Below are 22,337 nucleotides of genomic sequence, written 5' to 3'. Positions count from 1 at the left end.
TGGAGTATATAAAATACAGTCCTAAATTAAGATTGTTAAATCTCAAGTCTCGACTTTATTTGTGGCTTGTGAATGTAGGATGGCATTTCATTTTGGGGGTTATCTCTGATGTTCTTAAGCCTTCTTTATGATGCCATAGTTAGGTCTGGATGTCTGACTGTTGAAATATTTCAGAAATAAGCTGGGACCATTAGAAGGAATTCTGTATGATGGGGTGCCTGGGTGGCTCATTCAGTTGAGCGTCTGCATCTTGATTTAGGCTCAGATCATGATCCCAGGGTCGAGGTATTGAGTCCTATGTCAGGCTCCATGCTGAGTGAGTAGCCTGCCTAGGATTCTCTCTCCCTCTCTCTCTCTCTCTCTCTCTCTCTCTCTCCCCCCCCCTCCCCCCGGCTTCCTCCCTCTGCCCCTCTCCTCCACTTGAGCCTGCTCTCTCTCAAAAAAAAAAAAAGAAGAAGAAAGAATTCTGTATGAGATTATGAGGGCATGGGAATAGTTGAGAGTTATTCTGAGTGCTCTTAGGCCAATTACAAATACATTTTGGATCACATATTAACTTATGGAGATGTGAAAAAAAGTAGCAGTAGAAGAACCACCTTAAAAATCAAAATTTAAAAGAATTGATAGCTACAGCCCCCTGCCTCAATCCATTAGTTTACCTATTCATAGTCATTTCTGAGAGAAGTTTAGGGATGTTTCTTACTAGCAAAAGAGAGAAGGGCATAGATACATGTGTTTTAAAAATCTGAAAACAGGGGTTCCTGGGTGGCTCAGTTGGTTAAGCATCCGACTTCAGCTCAGGTCATGATCTCACAGTCCGTGAGTTCGAGCCCTGCATCAGGCTCTGTGCTGACAGCTCAGAGCCTGGAGCCTGCTTCAGATTCTGTGTCTCCCTCTCTCTCTGCCCCTCCCCTGCTCATGCTCTGTCTCTCTTTGTCTGAAAAATAAATAAAAACATTTAAAAAAATAAAAAATAAATAAAATATAAAAATCTGAAAACAAAATACTACATATTTATAATTGAAATTGGGGGAAATAGAAAAAAACAGAAGATAAATAAATTGCTTACCATTTTTGGCATATGTGTCTCCTTTTTTCTTTCCCTGAGACCACTGATACATAATTTTTTTCTGTTTTTTTAGCATATATTTTATGATCTGCTTTCCACATACTACCTAATAAATACTTGCCCGTATTGTTAAATAGTCTACATAATTTTATTTTTTAAAGTTTTTTAGGTTTACTTATTTATTTTGAGAGAGAGAGAGAACACATGCAAGTGGGGGAGGAGCAGAGAGAGAGAATCCCAAGCAGGCTCTGTATTGTCAGTGCAGAGCCCCGCACAGGGCTCAAACCCACAAACTGTGAGATCATGAGCAGAGCCCAAACCAAGAATCAGACACTCTGACTGAGCCACCCAGGCATCCCTAGTCTACATAATTTTAAATGGCTGCGTAGACTGTCTTCCATCCTTAAGATGTACTGTGGTTTAACTAATCTCCTATTGTAGGGCATTTAGATTGTTTTAAGTATTTTCTATTAATACATCATTGAACATCCCTGTAAATAAATCTTTCCACATATTCCTGATTATTTCTTTAGAACAGATTGCTAGAAAGGGACTTGATGGTCAGACAGTTTCCTTTTTTTTTTCTTTTAAGTAATCTCTACACCCAATGTGGTACTTGAACTTACAACCCTGAGACCCAGAGTTGCATGCTCTACCACCTTACCAGCCAGATGCCCCAGTATACATCTTTTTAAAGGCCATTGGCAGATACAGCTGAATTCCCCTCTAGAAATACTATATATTAAGATAATAAAACATTTATATTAGGATTCTGAATGTAGTCCAATTCTTTGTCTTGCAGCATTCCTTCTTAACTCTACAGTAAGTAGATGGAACCCATCTGTGTAATAGGGGAGACAGAGGTTATTAGTAATTCACAACCTGCATAATACTTTTAGAGGGGATGGGTTTAAGGAATACTATTGCAAATTGTACCCATAATGCAAATTTTTATTTAGCAATTTTAATTGAAATGAGATCATACTCTATGTCCTGTATAAGATGTATCATGTGATTTTGTCGTAGTGTTTACATCAAAATGAAACTATGTGGAGTGCTGTTTATATATTGAAATGTTTTCATTTTTTTTACTTGTAGCCATATAAAGAAGATACTTAACAGTCATTTCTCAACAATTATATAGTCAACTGATGTAACAATGGTACTAATATTGGGACGAAGACTAAACAGAGAGGATCTTGGGGTGCGTGATTCCCCAGCTACTAAACGTAAAGTTTTTGAAATGGACCCTAAATCTCTGACAGGCCGTGAGTTTTTTGACTTCTCTTCAGGATCATCCCATGCTGAAAACATACTCCAGATATTCAATGAATTCCGAGACAGCCGCTTATTCACAGATGTTATCATTTGTGTGGAAGGCAAAGAATTTCCTTGCCATAGAGCTGTTCTCTCAGCCTGCAGTAGCTATTTCAGAGCTATGTTTTGTAACGACCACAGAGAAAGCAGAGAAATGTTGGTTGAGATTAATGGTATTTTAGCTGAAGCCATGGAATGTTTTTTGCAGTATGTTTATACTGGAAAAGTAAAGATCACTACAGAGAATGTACAATATCTCTTTGAAACATCAAGCCTCTTTCAGATTAGTGTTCTCCGTGATGCATGTGCCAAGTTCTTAGAGGAGCAACTTGATCCTTGTAACTGCTTAGGAATCCAGCGCTTTGCTGATACGCATTCCCTCAAAACACTCTTCACAAAATGCAAGAATTTTGCATTACAGACTTTTGAGGATGTGTCCCAGCATGAAGAATTTCTTGAGCTTGATAAAGATGAACTTATTGATTATATTTGTAGTGATGAACTTGTTATTGGTAAAGAGGAGATGGTTTTTGAAGCCGTCATGCGTTGGGTCTATCGTGCTGTTGATCTGAGAAGACCACTGTTACATGAGCTCCTGACACATGTGAGACTCCCTCTGTTGCATCCCAACTACTTTGTCCAAACAGTTGAGGTGGACCAATTGATCCAGAATTCTCCTGAGTGTTATCAGTTGTTGCATGAAGCAAGACGGTACCACATACTTGGGAATGAAATGATGTCCCCAAGGACAAGGCCACGCAGGTGAGAAAACTGTTTGTGAATGAACTACAACATAATCAACACAAGTTTTTATTTGTTTAATATTTTTAAACCTCCTGAGTGAAATCTCAGTTAGTCATTTTATGTATTGTCTACATGTAGCTTTATATGATTTAAGATTTGTTATGGATTATGTAAATAATTAAAATGCCCCCCTCCCCCCAAAAATAAAATAAAATGTCTCTGCCAGTGAAGGCTAGATTCAACAGTAACATTTTTTTGTTATTGTTCTGAGCTATGAAAGAGTATGGCAAAGGGTCTTTACAACTCTGCACATCTCAATATATTTCTACTTATTTCTCTTAACATTTATAGGATCCCAGATCATTTCACTTTTCTTTCCAGAGGGCCTTTGGATATAAAGTAGACTAAAGACTTTGGTAGACTGTCTTGGATTGCCTCTACATATAAAAAACAACCGGCCAATTTACAGACTCCCTTTTTTCCAAACAGACAACTTGAAATATAATTGTGAAGTAAATAAGCTGCTATATATTGAGTGGATTCTTAGATGTAAAACCCATGTTTCAGATCTCTTCTTATTGCCATGGTTACTATATTTAATGTCAATCTCAATTTTTAAATTTTTTTCTGAATATAAAAATTGTATCATCAGAGAGAATTTAGAAATTTATGTTTGGAGGTGGGAATTCAATTCAGTATTATATTTGTATCATCTTACAATGTGTATTTATAAAGCACATATAGATTTTAATTCATAAACTATAGAAAAATAATATCCATGCTTTAATAATTGAAGGAATAATACTAAATGTGCCAAACTGTGAATAAGCAAGAAACAGCTATTGTGAGAAATATTACAGTAAAAAATGTTTCTAATATCTTTCTAACAAAGCTAATTTTTTTTAATTGTGGTAAAAAAAAGCATATAACATAAGTTTACCTTCTTAACAATTTTTAAGTATACTACTCAGTAGTGTTAAATATATTCACATTGTTGTGAAACTGGTGTTTATTTTTATTTTCACATAGCGTCTCCACTTTTCCTATAAATTTACTAGAGCATAGCTCTTAAATCAAATTTTTAGACTTGATTTTGATTATTATTGTTTTATATGTGATTAAAATTCAGCAGATTAGGAGATAGCATGTCTTTAAAATCTACACTAGTTTGGATATAGTAAGATTTAATCTCTTTCCTCATATGTAAAATGAGAATGATGATTTAAATAGTACTTGGTTAACTATTAAGTGCAATAACTCTTAAGGTACTCATCATCAGAAGTGGTGTGCAGAAGTACTTAAAAATTATTAGCTATTATTATTTATGTAGTATAGTATAGGTCTGACCCACTTTAAGAAAACTCCCAGTCTGAATTTTTTTGGATACAGTATTGGGTAATTAAAACTACAAAAAAATAATGTAATATTTCTTTGTATTAGAGTTAGAGTGCACTTTTTTCTTCAAAGTCAACTGAGTTTCATGAAAAGTAATTGCTTTATAAGAAAGAAATATAAAATATTTTACTCAGTTTTTTAACAAAGGACAAGAACATACAATTTTATTATATAATATACTGATTTTTTTAAGCTGTTATTTTATTTAAGGACTGTTATGAAACTTGGGCTGAGCTCAAAAATGTAAAAGACCAAGGTTCTTCAATGTATTAATTAAGAACACTGGGGATGCCTGGGTGGCTCAGCCAGTTAAGCACCAACTCTTGATTTTGGCTCAGGTCATGATCTTACGGTTCATGGGATCAATCCTCACGTCAGGCTCTGAGCTAATAGTGCAGAACCTGCTTGGGATTCTTTCTCTCCCTCTCTCTCTGCCCTCTCCTGCTTGTGCTCACTCTCTCTCCCAAAATAAATAAATAAACATTAAAAAAAAAAAAGAAAAAACACTGAACAGCTTTGGGACTGTTCTAGAACTTTTCTGGATACACAGTATCCCTCCAAGGGGAAAATCGTGTGTTTTCTTTTAGAGAGAAAGAGAGAGTGCACGGAGGAGAGGAGCAGAGGGAGAGAGAGAGAATCTCAAGGAGTTTCCACACTCAGCATGGAGCCCTACATGGGGCTTGATCCCACGACCCTGGTATCATGACCTGAACTGAAATCAAGAGTTAGATGCTCAACCAACTGAGCCACCCATGTACCCCCAAATTGTGTATTTTTCTAAACAGAATGCCCTTATAGCAGAGAGAATGGTTTTGGGTCACATAGGGTTAATAATACCTTTCCTGCATATCTCCTCTATACGCATAAGATTAGAATTAGGGACCAAGGAATATATGTTGTAAAATCAAACCAAGTTATTTTATTATTAACATTATAAAAATATGACATAAATGAAATCAGATTGCAGCCTAAGGATAATTAAGCTTAGAATACAAATAGATAATTTTCCAATTCACTTAATTATTTGATTTGTAAAAATGTATTTTACATCCAATTTTTAAGGGAATCAATCCATTTCATACAGTGAAATAATCTGTATAAGGTTGTAATGTCATCTTTATTTAAGGGGAAAGTAGGAAAAACCAAACTGTAGTTACACTGAATTTACAGAATATTGTAAATGTAATAGAAGATATTTATTTTATGTAGGCATTACATGAGGAATATAAAGAGAAATGCTTTATTTTACAACTCTACCATCACCTCCTGTTCTTTATATTCTTTCACTTATCTGTTACTGCATATTAGTACCAATCACTAGGAATTTCATTATCTGAACAATGTGTATTGTTTGTACAGGTTCTCATCTTTCTGAGAAACTCCAAACTTCTTTGAAAGAGGAGTGATGTCTCCACTTCAAGTACAGTTCACTCCTCTGACTTCTGCTCCAGTCCCTCTACTGAAACTCCTCTCAATCAGGTCATTACTGACCTTCTATTTGTTATTTGTTAGCTTCTTTGCAGTCTTTATTCACCTTGATCTCTCACTAGGATTTGACATTATCAATTGTTTTACTTTTTCTTGATGCTCTCTCCTCCACAAGCTTCTGAAACACTATTTTCCTTATGGTCTTCTTCTCCAGCTGCTCTTTTCCAATTTGATGGTTCTATGTCTTATCTTTGAAATGTTGATCATCCCCTTGGTTCACACCTGTCTGTCTTGCCTTATATTACATCTTCCCAGATTATCTCATCTATTCTCTTCATTTTACTTACCATATATGCTATTGACACTCAAACCTATATCTCCAGCCCAGACTTCTCTCTTTTATTCAATTTTTAAAAAATTTTTTAAAAATTATTTGTTTGTTTATTTTTACTTCAGGATGCATCTTTAAAACAATAACATAGGCGTACCATGGTGGCTCAGTCAGTGAGCGTCTAACTTCAGCTCAGGTCATGAGCTGAAATATTTTGTTAATTTTTTTAACGTTTATTTATATTTTGAGAGAGAGAGAGAGAGCGTGCGCAACAGCACGATAGGGGAGGGGCAGAGAGAAAGGGAGACACAGAATGTGGAGCAGAATCTCCAGGCTCTGAGCTGTCAGCACAGATCTGACATGGAGCTTCAACCCATGAACCGTGAGATCATGACCTGAGCCAAAGTCAGATGCTTAACTGACTGAGCCACCCAGGCGCCCCAATAATAATTCTTTCATATTAACTAATACCCAGTCCATATCCATATTTCCCCAATCCCTAAACTGTTCCATAATGAACCTTGATCCAGTCAAAGACCACTCATTGCATGTAGTTATTTCCACCAAGTCTTTTATTCTAGAAAAGTTTCTTTTTCATAATTTTAACTTGTTGATGGGCAAGTTGCCCAGGAGAATATTGCACCTTCTGTATTAGGTTGCTTCCTTATGGTGTTACTTAGTTGAATTTAGCTATGTTTACTGGAAACTGTAAGTTAGCTCTACAAGCTCCAGCTTGATGGAGACAAGTTAAATATTTATGGCTAGAATTCATCCTAGGTAATGTGTATATGTTGTATGGCATTACATTAAGAGACATAGTATATCTGGTCGTCCCACCTTTAGTGATGCAAAAGTTAACTCTGGATTTGGGTGATGACAGTCTGTTCCTACCACTGTACAGTTAGGTTATAGTCCTCACATCAGCCAGTATTTCTTCAATGCTTATCCTGTGCCAAGTATTCTGTGGAGCTCAATCCATACTGGATATTCTAACTATATATACCCACGTGTCTCTCAAATGAGAGAGAAAACCCCAACATACATTATATTGAAAACAGTATGATAGGGTTACTTAGAAAGAAAGTATGGGCCAATCTAAGAGCATGTAAATTCTGATAATCTGTACTACCAGTTGTAAAGCCCTGGTAGAAAAAACAATAGAGACCAATCATAGGAATAAAGCTTAGGAATAGTTGTCTTTTTATTAATATATATTATGTAACTTTAAATCTCTGTACTAATAATACATAATACTGTTTTTTAATAAACAAGTGCAAGCATCATTATGTGTTCAGAATACTGGCTTCAGAATCAGGCTTAGTCTAGGATCTGGCTCTGTACGAACAGTTAATTCCATGACTTTAGGCAAAGCATTTTCACGTCTCTATCAGTTTCCTCTTCTCTAAAATAAGCCTAATGCCACTTTGTAATATTGCGAGGATTGGAAATACCATATGAAAAGTGTATACGCTCGTATTTGACACAAAAATACACAATAAAAGTTTTTACTTGTTTTATGAATAATAAAAATGCATTACAAATTTGTGCTATACTTTTACAGAATAGGAAATATTGTTTGAGAGACAGAAATGCTTAATGTGGTTTATTTTAAGCATAGTTTGTTCATGTCTATGGAAAAATTTGATGCTCTTTGTCACATTCCATTGAAGAATAGAGATAGCTAAGATTTAATAAGCTTATCATTTTGAGTTTGGAATCAGTTTTAAGTATTTTTCTAATAATTGTTTATCTTGCCTAATAATCAGTTAACTATATAATGAAAATTATGTGCATAAGGAAGACAAGGTTCAAGTTCCTGTTGGAAACCAATGAGTAGACAAAGATATGATTAAGATTTTGGGCAGGGGGTGGTGGTGCCTGGGTAGCTCAGTCGGTTAAGCAGCCAACTCTTGATTTTGGCATAGGTCATGGTCTCACAGTCATGAGATTGGCCCCACATCCAGCTCTGTGCTGAGGGTGGAGTCTGTTTGGGATTCTCTCTCTCTTCCTCTCTCTCTGCCCCTCCCCCACTCTCACTATCTCTGTCTCTCTCAAAATAAATACATAAATCTTTTAATTTGTTTGTTTGTTTGTTTTTAAGAAATAGTATTTTCGGGACATCTGGGTGGCTCAGTCAGTTGGGCATCCAACTCTTGATTTTGGCTCAGGTCATGATCCCAGGGTAGTGGGATCGGGCCCTGCATCAGGCTCCATGCTGAGCATGGAGTTTATCTCTCTTTCTCACTCTCTGCCTCTCTCCCCCACTTGTGCTCGCTCTCTCTCTCTCTCTCTCTCTCACAGAAAAAAAAAAAAAAAGAGTATTTTAAAATTCAGTGTTTTCAATTTTTTCCACTCCGTCTTAAGAATAATAATCTGTTATACTATAGTATGCATAGTTTACCATTTTTCTCCATGTTAGTTTCTTTATTTTTAACTCAAACATTTTTACATAAAAGTATACATGTAAGTCTCCCTCTACCTGACCCTTGATATATCAATTCTCCCCAAAGGATACCTGTTGCCAGTTTTTTGAACTCTTTAGAAATATACTTTGCATATAGAAGTGGGCATGTGAATATATGCGCACGTACCTGCCTACTTTTTTTTTATACACTCCACTCTGCACCTTGTTTTTATCACTTATAAGTATCTTGGAGATTATTCTATATCAGCACATATAGATCTTTAAGTCAGTCTGTTTAGAGTATTCTCTTACTATGGACAGGTCACTAAGTGGGAAGGTTTTCAAAGGCTGTTTGGGCAAGCATGGAATCCAAACAAAGGGAGTTAGTAGATCTTTAGAATCAGAATCCTCTCAGCTAGTATAGCTTGAGCAAGTCTCCACAACCACAAAAATATTCTTACCAAAGAACCAGTGATGTTCAAGTTAGCTAACCTAAGATTCTTTTGCCCTTAGAAATAACTTGAATGAGCACAGGAAATGTTTGCCTCTGTGATTATTATACTTTTTCATTCATTTACTTGTTGCTTCTATAACTGACCAAACCCCTCTTTTGATATGTAGGGGTTTTTTTAGATATATTAATACATTGAGTTTAGTAAGTGTCATACCTTATGGACTAAAGAACCATGTAGTCTCATATCTCTATTTTAGTTAATTATTTTGTTTGGTGGAGCAGTTTTCAGATATTTTTGAATCTCGGAATATAGATTCATCCTACAGTATCATCTTGAATGCCTTTTTGTTCTAGTTGCCATCATCAGCTGGAGTAACTTATTTCCATTAAGGCTATCATCTCCCCACCATAGATAAAAGTTTTCCAAGCTCAAGAAATAAAAATAACTTTTATTGGGTTAACAGTCTCTATAATGAGAACACTAGACCTGTCTCTAAGTTAAAAGCCATTTGGTTGCAAATAAGACCTTCCATACAGGCAAAATTACTAGTTTATTGATCCTTTCAAATAAAAACACATTCCAGTACACCCGAAATGATCCTTTATTTAGTGGGACTAATTGTTTTTTTGTGTGTTTTGTTGTTTTTTTTTTTTTTTTTTTTTTAGTGGGACTAATTGTTTTGGCCATTAGCTTTTTGTGCTATTTTCTCTTGTCCCAAGGTACAAAAACATACAATATATGTTTATTAGGCGAAGAAGTCTTGAAAAAGGCAAGCAACGTTAAGCAAAGAGAAACTATAAAACAAATAAAATGTTATAGGAAAAGTGTAAAGCACAATTCTATAATATAATAATAGTTGTATTGATTTTACATTAAAATAATTGGGAGTGGTTGGACCCCAATGACAGTATTTAGCAACTTTTGTTTTGATCAATCAATAAATAAGGCTTTGGGGCGCCTGGGTGGCTCAGTCGGTTAAGCGGCCGACTTTGGCTCAGGTCACGATCTTGCGGTATGTGAGTTCGAGCCGCACGTCGGGCTCTGGGCTGATGGCTCAGAGCCTGGAGCCTGCTTCAGATTCTGTGTCTCCCTCTCTCTCTGCCCCTCCCCTGTTCATGTTCTGTCTCTCTCTGTCTCAAAAATAAATAAACGTTAAAAAAAAAAAATTAAAAAAATAAATAAATAAAAATAAAAAAAAATAAATAAGGCTTTGAGGAATATCACATGGATTTGTTTTAGAGGTATTTTAAGTGTAATTTTGGGAAATGATACTTTTATGGAAAGAAAGAAGTTAATAGTTATACTACGTATCTGGTGTTATTCTCTTTACTTTTAATAGTTTTGTGTTGGAATTACTCATTTTGGAATACTTTAATAGTCTCATTTTGGAATTATTTGGAAAATAGTATTGATAATATTTCCATCTTTCCAATAATATTTTACTATGTACTAGATTAGGGTTATATGATTTGCTGGGTTCCTAAAAGTAATTTTTATTCCATCTATGAACAAGATTCTTTTCTACAATATATTTTTCTGATTTTATAATGGAAAAATATGGCTGACATGGAACAGGAGAATGATTATTAGCTGGAAAAGCTATGAGTAAATGTAGCTAGAATAGAGTATTTCTGTTAGAGGAACATACCAGTATTGCTTAATTTTGTTTTTTTCTAGTGTAATTGTGTAACTTTAGTGTAATGACTAAAACTACAAATCAGTGTTCTGATGTGGGTCTATCTTCCCTCCATATTTAAGTTAATAGAAGAGGGATTGTTAGCATTTTGCTTCCTGAGACTTAAAATTATAACAACCATAAAACGTAGGTGCATTTTTCATTTCAGTTATATTTGTGAAAAAATATAAAAGCCAAATAACTTTCAAATTCCAAACTATCTATTGATCCTTATGAACAACAACAACAACAAAAAACTTAGATAAGTTTTTAGTTTTTCCTGTATCTAACTTAAATTTAAACTACAAAACAAAAGAATCCTGTGACTAACATAAACCTTAGGATTCTCTTAGTGCTCTAAATATTTTTTTTTTTCCACTCTAAAAATTCTCCGTGCTCATTATCATCTTGAAAATTTGTGTTGATAGAAGGAAGCCACACTATCCAGAGATAACTATCGTTAGCACTTTGGTATATTCTTTCCAGATACATTTTTTACATAGTATTGATGAGACCTTCTGTATAATTTTTGTCTTGCTTTTTTCCATTAACATTCTTTGTTATAAACTCTTTTAGTGACTGCTCAGTGTTTTGCTTTGGATTACTTTAATTACTTAACTTTAAAAGATTATTATAAAAAATAACTTCTGAATAAGTACACATACTCCTTTAAAGGGTACTTATACTATGAATTCGTTTTTTTAGAACTAGCAGTCTGATGAAAAAGCACCATTTGTCTACATTATCTTACCTTGGTGTGATTATACACATCTGAATTGCTACAAAACTACATTTGAAAATCATCCTTATTAATACCAGGATTCCAGTTGAGTTAGGTAGGATCTTTAGACTGCTTTACAATTTTTGAGGCAAAACTCATAGAAAAAAGTACCCATAGAAATTTTCTGTGGAAAATGATGTCACTAATAATAATATGTCACTAATAATAATATGATCCCTTATAAATGTTCTCAAAGTAAGTCATTGGCAGCCTGTATTATTTGGCACATGCTCAGAGAATAAACTGTTTACTTTATAATCGTGTTCTGCTTTCTTAGTGATAATGGTATGTCTTTAGAGTTTCCAATGATCTTGCATGTATTTTATTATTTAAACATTCCTATAATAATTATTTTAGGTCAACTGGCTATTCTGAGGTGATTGTTGTCGTTGGAGGCTGTGAACGGGTTGGAGGATTTAATCTTCCATACACTGAGTGTTATGATCCTGTGACAGGAGAATGGAAGTCTTTGGCTAAGCTTCCAGAATTTACCAAATCAGAGTATGCGGTCTGTGCTCTAAGGAATGACATTCTTGTTTCAGGTAAAGAATTATTACTGTAGCAACTTTTAATTTGAACATAGCTTGGCTGTTTTAAAGAATAGTACTGTCTCAAAAAAAAAAAAAAAAACAAACAGTGAAAGTGAATATGCCCACTTTAGGCAGATCAGTTTATACAACAAATAAAACCAAGAGTGACTTTTTGCGCTTAAAAACGAGCTCAAGATGATCTAGAGTGATTTATAAGAGATCCACTAGAAAAATGCTTGTAATCATCATATTTTAAATGTTATCAAATGCATATAGAATATAGTATAATTTTTCTTAACTTTTACCTGTTAACTTTGTTTTAGGGAACACAGTAAAGTATGCAAAGTGAAAAATAACCCATATAATTAAGCATCTCCAATCCACCCAGCTTTTCTGAAATTCTCCCAAAGTTTATGAAACATGATTTTCCTTAAAATTCTTAACTTCTTTTTTTTTTTTTAATTTCTTTTTAACGTCTGTTTTTGAGAGACAGAGTGCAAGCGGGGGAGGGGCAGAAAGAGAGGGATGCACAGAATCCAAAGCAGGCTCCAGGCTCGGAGCTGTCATAGCAGGGCCAGATACTGGGCTCAAACTCACAAACTGTGAGATCGTGACCTGATCTCGTGATCACGTGCTGAAGTCAAAAGCTCAACCAACTGAGCCACCCTGGTGCCCCAAAATTCTTAACTTCGTTTATGTGATGTTACATCTAAAATCAGAGACAGTAAAATGACAGACGTATACAAAGTATAACTACTGTATCAATGGTCCTAAGTCTGTTCATGGTTAATAATTTTACCAGCTTTGCAGATTACTATATTACTACCTGTTGAACAATGTAACAATACATACTTTATTTTGTACGATAGTATACATTTGAAAAAATGGATGATTTAAAAAAACTTTTTTTAAATCTGTTTGGGTGCTTCTGATGTCTGATTCAAATTAATAGTCTCATACATTTGTAAAATTCATATTCTGCATTTTATTATTTGGGGCCTATAATTATTATTTTTCAAGATAATCAGCCAAGTTTAAATCTGCTCTGTGGAACTATTTCCATTAAACTTTAAGAGGGTCTTTCATTTATTGATCTGAATTCACAAATTCTTAGACTGAATAAATCCTATGTTTTAATTATCTATGCCTTGAGCATAGTCCCTTAGTGATATATATATTATTGTGTGTACATTGTTTTGCATTTAAAGGTGGAAGAATCAATGGTCGTGATGTGTGGATTTATAACTCACAGTTAAATATTTGGATCAGAGTTGCTTCTCTAAATAAAGGCAGATGGCGTCACAAAATGGCTGTCCTCCTTGGTAAAGTAAGAAACCACTTTTTATTACTATTGCTGGTACATTTCCAAAATAAATACCACAGCTGAATCTTTCATTTTACTCACTCTCTGGGTATTTTGGATTCAAATTGTATTTCCTTCCATTTCTAACCTCAGTAGATAAACTGCAGATACAAACAATTTGACACTGTACTTTTGAATGGATATTTTGTTTTCCCAATTTGGAATTTGTGGCAGTGAAGCACATTTCTCTTTTTATGTTCCATTGGAGTCTGAATGCCTAAGAAGCATTGGAAAATAAAGGAGTTACATCAAGTACAAAAACAGGCCAATGTCTAATCCAAGCAATCATTTTCCTTTGCTGACTGGCAGTCAGGAGGAGATACATTTATCTAGAGTGATGTTATTTTATCTTTTTTCTTTACACAAGTTAGGGACAAAAGTTTAAAGTAAGTGTTAAGATAAATTCAGCAACATATTTTAAAGAAAACTGATTATTGACTGTAGCTAATACATATTTAAAAATATATAATTTGGGGGCGCCTGGGTGGCTCAGTCGGTTAAGCATCTGACTTCAGCTTAGGTCATGATCTTGAAGCAGTTTGAGAATTCAAGCCCTGTGTTGGGCTCTGTGCTGACAGCCTGGAACCTGCTTCGGAGTCTGTGTCTCCCTCACTCTCTGCCCTTCCCCCATTCACACTCTGTCTCTCCCTCTCTCTGTCTCTCTCAAAAATAAATAAGCATTAAAAAAAGTAAAAGTATATAATTTATCTTCTTTGTCCTTAGGAACTTGAGAAACACTTATAGACTAGTGGTTTCCAAACTTTTTTAAACCAGCTACATCCTCTTTTTTTTTTAACGTTATTTATTTATTTATTTATTTTTATTTTTTATTTTTTAATTTTTTTAACGTTTATTTATTTTTGAGACAGAGACAGAGCATGAACAGGGGAGGGTCAGAGAGAGATGGAGACACAGAATCTGAAACAGGCTCCTGGCTCTGAGCTGTCAGCACAGAGGCTTTTATTTATTTTTGAGAGTGCAAGTCGGGGAAGTACAGAGAGGGGGACAAAGGATCCAAAGTGGGCTCCACACTGACAGCAGCGAGCCCAATGTGGGGCTTGAATTCACAAACTGTGAGATCGTGACCGGAGCGAAAGTTAGGACACTGAACCGACTGAGCCTACACCCTCTTTTTAAAGTTAAATCTAACATAAAAACCATTACACAGAACAGATAAAAATACAGCAGTATACCAAGGGCTCTTTAGCTTTTCACTACCTCCATCTCTGTCAGCTCCTCCAAAGCTACCTCAAATTAACGAGCAATCTGAGCAAAAGCAGCATATTTGCTTACACGGGTTTTTTGGGTTTTGTGGGGTTCTTTTTGTTTTTTGTTTTGTTTTGTTTTTTTATAGAAAGAGAGAGCATGGGCCGAGGAGAGGGGCAGAGGGAGAGAGAGAGAGAATCCCAAGCACCCAGTGCAGCACCCAACACAGGGCTCGATCCCATAACTATGAGACTGTGACCTGAGCTAAAACTAAGAGTCAGATGCTTAACTGACCAAGCTACCCAGGCGCCCCGTTACTCATGTTTTGACTGGTTCCCTGAAGCCCCCTTCTAAAAAGATTGCTGCCTCTTAGGTCCTCCTATGGAGACATTTTAGAGCCACCAATGAGAAAACAGAACTGCTCTAATTGAAACTGAGATGGTGCAGGAACCCTTCCCATTCAGCCTCTCATCAGCCCTCGTGCCCTCCCCCTATTTCCCCATGGAGGATTCTTGAAATTTATATACTGTACAATACTAGAGTTTCTCAAAGCACATTTTGAAAGCTACTGTTTATTCCTAAGGATATTGATCTGTTGTGCTGCTGCTATTGACAGTCAATGAAACATTGAAGATCTTGAAATAGATGTAATGGAAATAAAATATTAATTCTATTTAAATATTTTCCAAAATCACTAGTTTGTTAGTACCTACTATATTATTTTTTTAATGTTTATTTATTTTTGAGAGAGAGAACATGGGAGAGGGGCAGAGAGAGAGGGAGACAGAGGATCTGAAGCAGGCTCTGTGCTGATAGCAGCAGCCTGATGCGGGACTCGAACTCATGCTCAGATCATCAGAGCCACCCAGGCACTCCAGTACTTACTGTATTGGTTTTGGTAGTCATGCGTCAAGAATGATAAAATATTACTGAAAAGGGGCAGCCAAAATATTCAAGGGGGTGGAAAGAGAAGAGATCTAACTAAAAAAAATTGTACTTATTTAGCCTGGAAGCACAAAGGCAAATGAAAATGATTGATGTCTCAAATATCATGTATGGATTGGAAAGCAATAATTTATTTGACCAATGTTAGTATACTTGAAGTTACCTAAATCTTAGAAGCAGTAAGTCAAGAAATGAAAGGAGTCTTTCTTACATAGCATATATTCAACTCATAGAAACTGTTGTCCAAAAAACTTACAGTATAAACTGAATTCAAGCCTATAAAATTATTTAAATTTATAAATTGTCACTATTAAGGTAGGATAGTAAGGATGATTTAGAATATAGAATCTAAATAGGAAGGAATCTTAGAGAATATTTCATGTCACTTTTTCAGTTTATAAAGAAACCTAATTCAGAGTGATCAAGTCACTTGCCCAAGGCTACACAGAAAGTGATAAAGCAGGGGCAAAACAAAACTCAGATTTTCTTAATCTAGAGGCCTTTCATCTTGATGCTCACAACATATATTATTAATTTATGCATGTAGGGGAATGATATTAAAGTTTAATGCTCAAAATTATATATGTGATAGGTATTATTACTGTCTACATTTTTAAATTGAGGAAATTAAAACTGAGTCTCAGAGGGTAGGTAAACTGCCCAAGGTTTACATTTCATGGCAATGCTAGATATGAACCCTGCCTCTCTTGACTTCAAAGCCACGCCTTTAATTGCTACATTTTGCCACAGTTGCCATACCCTTTCCAGCTGGGTGACCTTGAGTAAATTACTTAACTTCTCTGGACATCATGGTGTTGGGAGAACAGACCCACCAAGAGATCATTTTAACATAATGTGAGAAGTGCAAGATTGAAATACGAAATAGCATTGGCTGCTCTGGAAATTTGGAGGAGCACAGAAAGATAAATTGTGGGCAGACTGGAATGTCAGTGTATAAAGTTTGGCCTTGACCCTTAGGCATCTATTGTTGAACTACTAAAAGGAATTGATGAGGTATTTTAGGAAGATTAATCTGTGGTTGAGGGAGCACAAGAGTGTAGACCAGGAGATTAATTGAGAAGTATAAAATGATATGGACCCTGACTTAGGATAGTGGCAATTGGTAACAAAAGGAAAAGACAGATGTGAGATGCTGTGAAAGAAGACTTAGTGGGACTTACTAGTTATTTAGATATGGAGGGAAGAGTTGATAATGACTGTTCATTAAAGGAATTGTGGATGTTAAACTGGAGAACATCTTTAGGTTAAAAGTTTCTTGTGTATCTCATGATTCTTAATGGGTTATTCTGCATATAGATCATTTAATAAATAGCTTGTTGATTAGTTCACCTGTCGCAAAGATATCACTCTGCCTACCTTCCTCATATTTGTGAAACCTATTGAAATGTATAGTATAGAGTTCATTATGTCTCAGGTACTTTGCTAGGCACAGTAGGTACTAAAATGAAGAACAAGATAGACCCTGCCTTCAGTAATCTCACAGTCTAGTAATCCTTGCCTAATATTTTAGTTTTATAGGTTTATTATTTCATAAGAATCAAATATTTTCATTATCCATGAGTGTGAGTATTTAAGCAATCATGTAATTCTCAACATGAGCAGTATCACCCTTAAGGGGGTGAAGATCAGTTCTTAGGGGTGAAAAGAATTATACTCTTTCATATAAAGCACAGATATATATACAGTACATAAATGGATATACAATATATCTGTGGTATTAAAACTTCATTGGAGGGGGCTATTATGAAAAAACATCTGAAAAGTATCATTGGTGGTGGTAAGAGGGTGCCAATAAAGTTTCAGAAACTGAGCTAAATATATTGCAATTACAGTTATCAAGGGCTTTTTAAAGACAGATCCCTTAATTTCTTAGTCATCTACTTAAAAATGCAGATTTTTGACAATTAAGGTTTTTCCATGTATTTTGCATATTAGGTATATGTTGTTGGAGGCTATGATGGGCAAAACAGACTTAGCAGCGTGGAATGTTATGATTCCTTTTCAAATCGATGGACTGAAGTTGCTCCCCTTAAGGAAGCAGTGAGTTCTCCTGCCGTGACTAGTTGTGTAGGCAAATTGTTTGTGATTGGTGGAGGACCTGATGATAATACTTGTTCTGATAAGGTAAGCCATGTTGTCTTATAGAAATTGCCAATGATGTATATAAGAAGAAAACTACATAAGGCTTGTCAAATAGAGAGCTAGGTCCCTTATTGTGAGGAACCTTTTAAAAATTGGTACTTTATCCTTTTGGAGGAAAACATTGAGTTTCACGTTACTGAAGTGAAATCCTAATATATCTAACAATTTTCCGTAAAAAGCTTTATCTAATTTTTTTGAAATAAGACTAATTTCAGAGTTTGGATCTTAGACTAAATAAATTGTTTTAAACCTCTTAACTGCAGTAGTCTACAGAATCAAAAAATTATTCACACAAAACACGGTTGGGAAGTAAATTAGCAGAGTAGGTAAGATACAGTAGCTATGCTGCTTCCAACTGGGTCATCTTCTGCGTACTTTAAAAGTATTTTTTAGAACAAAAAGGAGGAAAGGAAACCTCTGTAACGTAAATGGAGGACAGCTCAAAGTTGCTGCAGTCCATTGGATTCCTGGGATAAAAGAACATGTGCCATCCTCACACCTCAGAAAATACTGTTTTTATTCTGGAAACAAATGTCTAATACCTAATCCCTTTAGCAATTGTTTACTGAATTTTGTCAATCAATTCTTTTTTTTAATTGAATTGTAATATAATGTGGTCAAATGTTACATATGTAGAATTCAGTAATACAGAATTTGTGGTAATTCAAAGTACACTGAATTGAAATTTACTTGTGTTCTTTTGAAGAAATGACTTCCTAAAAGTATAAAGAAATTGTATTTAAATGGAGGCATAGTTATCCTATAGGACACAATTTTTTTTAATCTATACTGTTAATTTTCTTTTTTTTTTTTAATGTTTATTTATTTATTTTGAGAGAGAAAAAGAGCCAGTTAGAAGCAGAGAGAGAGAGAGAGAGAGAGAGAGAGAGAGAGAGAGAATCCCAAGCAGGCTCCACACTGTCAGTGCAGACCCCAACGTGGGGCTAGATCTCACAGACTGTGAGCCAAAACCAAGAGTTGGATGCTTAAGCAACTGAGCCACCCAGACACCCCAACTGTTAATTTTAACGGAAATAAGTAAAGAAACTTACCATGATAGCCTAGCCAGTCATCCTGGAAATAATCTCTGTGTGTGTTACTCTGTTCTGCTTGATAGTAATAAATTTGCATCTGAGAATTTTGTAATTCAGACATTTCCCTATCAAGCTAACCTTTCTTAATTCTGTGAACTAATGTGAATTAATTAATGTAAATTAATTAATAGGATTTGATTTTTAATCATGTTTCTATGTATCGGTAGACTTTTTTATTAAGTAAATTTGCATTGTTGTTTAGAAGTTTTAATTAAATATTTCTATACATTACTAGGTTCAATCTTATGATCCAGAAACCAATTCTTGGCTACTTCGTGCAGCTATCCCAATTGCCAAGCGGTGTATAACAGCCGTATCCTTAAACAACCTGATATATGTTGCTGGTGGGCTGACCAAGGCAATATACTGTTATGATCCAGTTGAAGATTACTGGATGCATGTACAGAATACATTCAGCCGACAGGTAATAACGTAAAACAGTCCAAAAGAAAAATCAACCAACGAGGGACCAAGTACATGGCCATTATAAATATACTGTAATTTCACTGTTAATATATTTTATGTGTGCTTGAATTATTTCATAACTTTTAAAACTCCACATTAAGCATATGGTATGACGTTTTGAACTCCTTCCAGAGAATTGTTTTATTGAAATAGCTTAATTTTTACCATCCCATGGTGAAGCAGCTGTTGTACTTGAGCTGGTGACTTTTTTCCCTTGACCTTTTTCAGAATCTACTCTAGTCCTTATCCCTATTTCTTAGGTATTTTGAAGAAAACAAATGTTCCCAAACTGGTTTCTTTCCTTCTGTGGCTTTTATCATAAAAGAAATGGCTGTGCTCAGGTCTCCTTCCTCCTATCTGTACTCCTACTCCACCTCTACCCTCTGCCTCCCCAAAAGCCTTCTCTCGGCCTTTGATTCATGGCTCCAACCTCCTTCTTTCTACCACCAAAATGCTTGATGGTTCTGATGCTGGAAGTCTAGCTCTACCTATACCACTCTAAGGTGTTATACTGCCAGAGGTCATTACTAATAATCTCAGTTTCATTCATATACTCTTACTTTTTCTATCCAACCCTTAAATATAAGTTTTCCTTGAGCCTCTTTCCCCCTCCCTCTTCCCAGTTTCTACTCTGTTCCTGAGTGACCACATTTATTGCCCAGTACTGATACACTTCAAGTCTTTATCATCATTAAAACCTCTCTCTTGTGCTCCAGACTCAAATTTCCAACTGCCTATTTGATATTTTTTATGATGTTCTATGACTTCAAACTTAAACCAGAATTCATCATCTTCCCCAACCCTACTTTTTCTGTTTCCAGGCAACCTAGTGAATAAAAGAATTGTTTCTTCCTTACTCACACTCACAGCACATCTGGCACCAGATATGTGCCACACCAACCAATTCTCCATCTCCAGCTGAGTGTCTTACAATTCAATTCAGTTCTAACACTATCTACCTGGAATTAGAGTCAGATTCTGCAAGTTAAGAGCTCAGTCCCCAAGACTGCCACTGCCTCAGACGCCAACCACTAGCTCCAGCTTGTCCCCAGTACTTTTGACACACTGGCTATAAATTAACATTCCCATAACCCCTCCTTGGGTTCGGTAATTTGTAAGAACAGCTCGCAGAACTCAGGGAAACACTTGTGTTTATTTGGTTTTTTGTATATTAAAGGATATTATAAATGATACAGATGAACAGCCAGATGAAGAAGCACATAGGGTAAGGTCCAGAAGGGTCCAAAGCACACAGGAGCTTCTGTTCTGGGGTTGAGGTGCACCCTTCCCCAATCCAGAAACTGTTCGAATCTTATACTTTGGGAATTTTTGTGGAGGCTTCATTATATAATTATTAATTTAATTTCTAGCCCCTGTCCCCTCTCCAGAGAACAGGGAGTCGGGATGAAAGTTTCAAGATTCTAATTATGGCATGATCTTTTTGGTGACCAGTCCCCATCCAGGAACCAGCCAATAGTCACCTCATTAAAACAAAAGACATTCCTATCACTCAGGAAATTCCAAGGGATTTAGGAGCTCTGTGACAGGAACTGGAGGCAGAGACTAATATATATTTTTCTACTGTTTCACACCGAGACTTATCTCTTAGATTTTCCTCCACTTTCTCCTAAATTGAATCAATCCAACATATCGGTTCTGTGTCCCCAGAGTTTTTCCTATTCTTTTCCATTCCTGTGGTTCCTGCTTTTGTTCAAGTTCTTATTAGTTCTTCCCTCAACAAAAACAGTAATATTCTAATTAGCGTTTAATGTCTTCTCTAACCCATTTTGCCACCCATTATTTCCCAACGAATCCTATTATATTCCTCCTCTGATTGGAAACATACTGAATAAAATCCAAAAGTTTTCCCACTTCATTCTAGACCTTCTGTTGTCTGAGCCCTGCTTGCCTTTTTAGCTTCACTTTCTGCAACTTTATCCCAATTACATTAAGTATCTGTTAACTTGCATTTGCAATATAGACCATACATGTTCTTGCCTTGGTTCATGCTATCCTCTTAGGCTCTAATGCCTTTTCTACCTTCTCTACTTGTTTTTTTTTTGTTTGTTTGTTTTTTAATTTTTTAACGTTTATTTATTTTTGAGACAGAGAGAGACAGAGCATGAACGGGGGAGGGTCAGAGAGACAGGGAGACACAGAATCTGAAACAGGCCCCAGGCTCTGAGCTGTCAGCACAGAGCCCGACGCGGGGCTCGAACTCACAGACTGTGAGATCATGACCCAAGCTGAAGTCGGACGCTCAACCAACTGAGCCACCCAGGCGCCCCTCCACCTTCTCTACTTGTAACACTACTCTTCTTTCAAGGACCACTTCATGTTACAACAAACTGAAGTTTCCCTGTTCAGAATTAATCTGATCTGATCTGTCACTGCACTTATACCTCTATTATGGCAGTCATATATTCTGTTATGAGTATCAATGTTTATTTCTGTACCGGAATTCCATCTTCTTAAGAATACTGTTTTTTCTCTTTCCCAATGTATCTTGTATTAATTGGTGCTCAGTAAATATTTACTGAATAAGTAAAAAATGAGACAGTGAAGTAACAAAGGACCTAATTTTAAGAGTCTTAAATGTAATATCCCTAACAGATATAGACTATAAATATAATGAATAGGGATTGAGTATAACACCATTTTTCTTAAGTTGTTGACATTGAGGTATAGTCTCTAATTAGTAATGTATTCAAAATAACATTGCCTCAACTGATGAAAGGGACATAATAGTATCTTAAGCTTCATGGTACAGAGGTAATATAATCTTCTATCATTCTTGTATCACATTTAAGTAAAATGAATCACATTTCTCTAGCTCAGTGGCCTCTACTGGAAAGGACAATCTCCAGTTCTGCAGAAGTAAGAGTGTGCCTTACCATATAAGAACCCATATTATGGTCATATTCACCTGTGTGACAAGTGTTTACACTTATTTCTAAAATTTTTTAAAAATT

At 35.6% G+C, this 22,337-nt stretch overlaps 1 protein-coding gene across 6 annotated transcripts in view; it reads left to right on the top strand.

Moving 5' to 3' along the window:
• Nucleotides 1–22,337, top strand: part of KLHL24 (kelch like family member 24) — a 40,884-nt gene that overhangs the window by 14,022 nt on the left and 4,525 nt on the right. For 5 of the 6 annotated variants that reach the window (XM_042998739.1, XM_042998738.1, XM_042998737.1 and 2 more), the window contains 5 exons: nt 2,168–3,148; nt 11,957–12,141; nt 13,338–13,456; nt 17,600–17,788; nt 19,136–19,324. In XM_042998739.1, coding sequence (XP_042854673.1) covers nt 2,229–3,148; nt 11,957–12,141; nt 13,338–13,456; nt 17,600–17,788; nt 19,136–19,324 — 1,602 coding nt within the window. In that variant the 5' untranslated portion in view covers nt 2,168–2,228. Of the gene's footprint in view, nt 1–2,167; nt 3,149–5,543; nt 6,005–11,956; nt 12,142–13,337; nt 13,457–17,599; nt 17,789–19,135; nt 19,325–22,337 lie in introns of those variants that run through there. The other variant, XM_042998740.1, reaches the window with a different exon arrangement.

The sequence above is a fragment of the Panthera tigris genome, chromosome C2, assembly GCF_018350195.1.
Source record: "Panthera tigris isolate Pti1 chromosome C2, P.tigris_Pti1_mat1.1, whole genome shotgun sequence".
Classification (NCBI taxonomy): domain Eukaryota; kingdom Metazoa; phylum Chordata; class Mammalia; order Carnivora; family Felidae; genus Panthera; species Panthera tigris.
The sequence above is the reverse complement of the archived record's forward strand: the minus strand, read 5'-3'. Positions and strand labels throughout refer to the sequence as shown.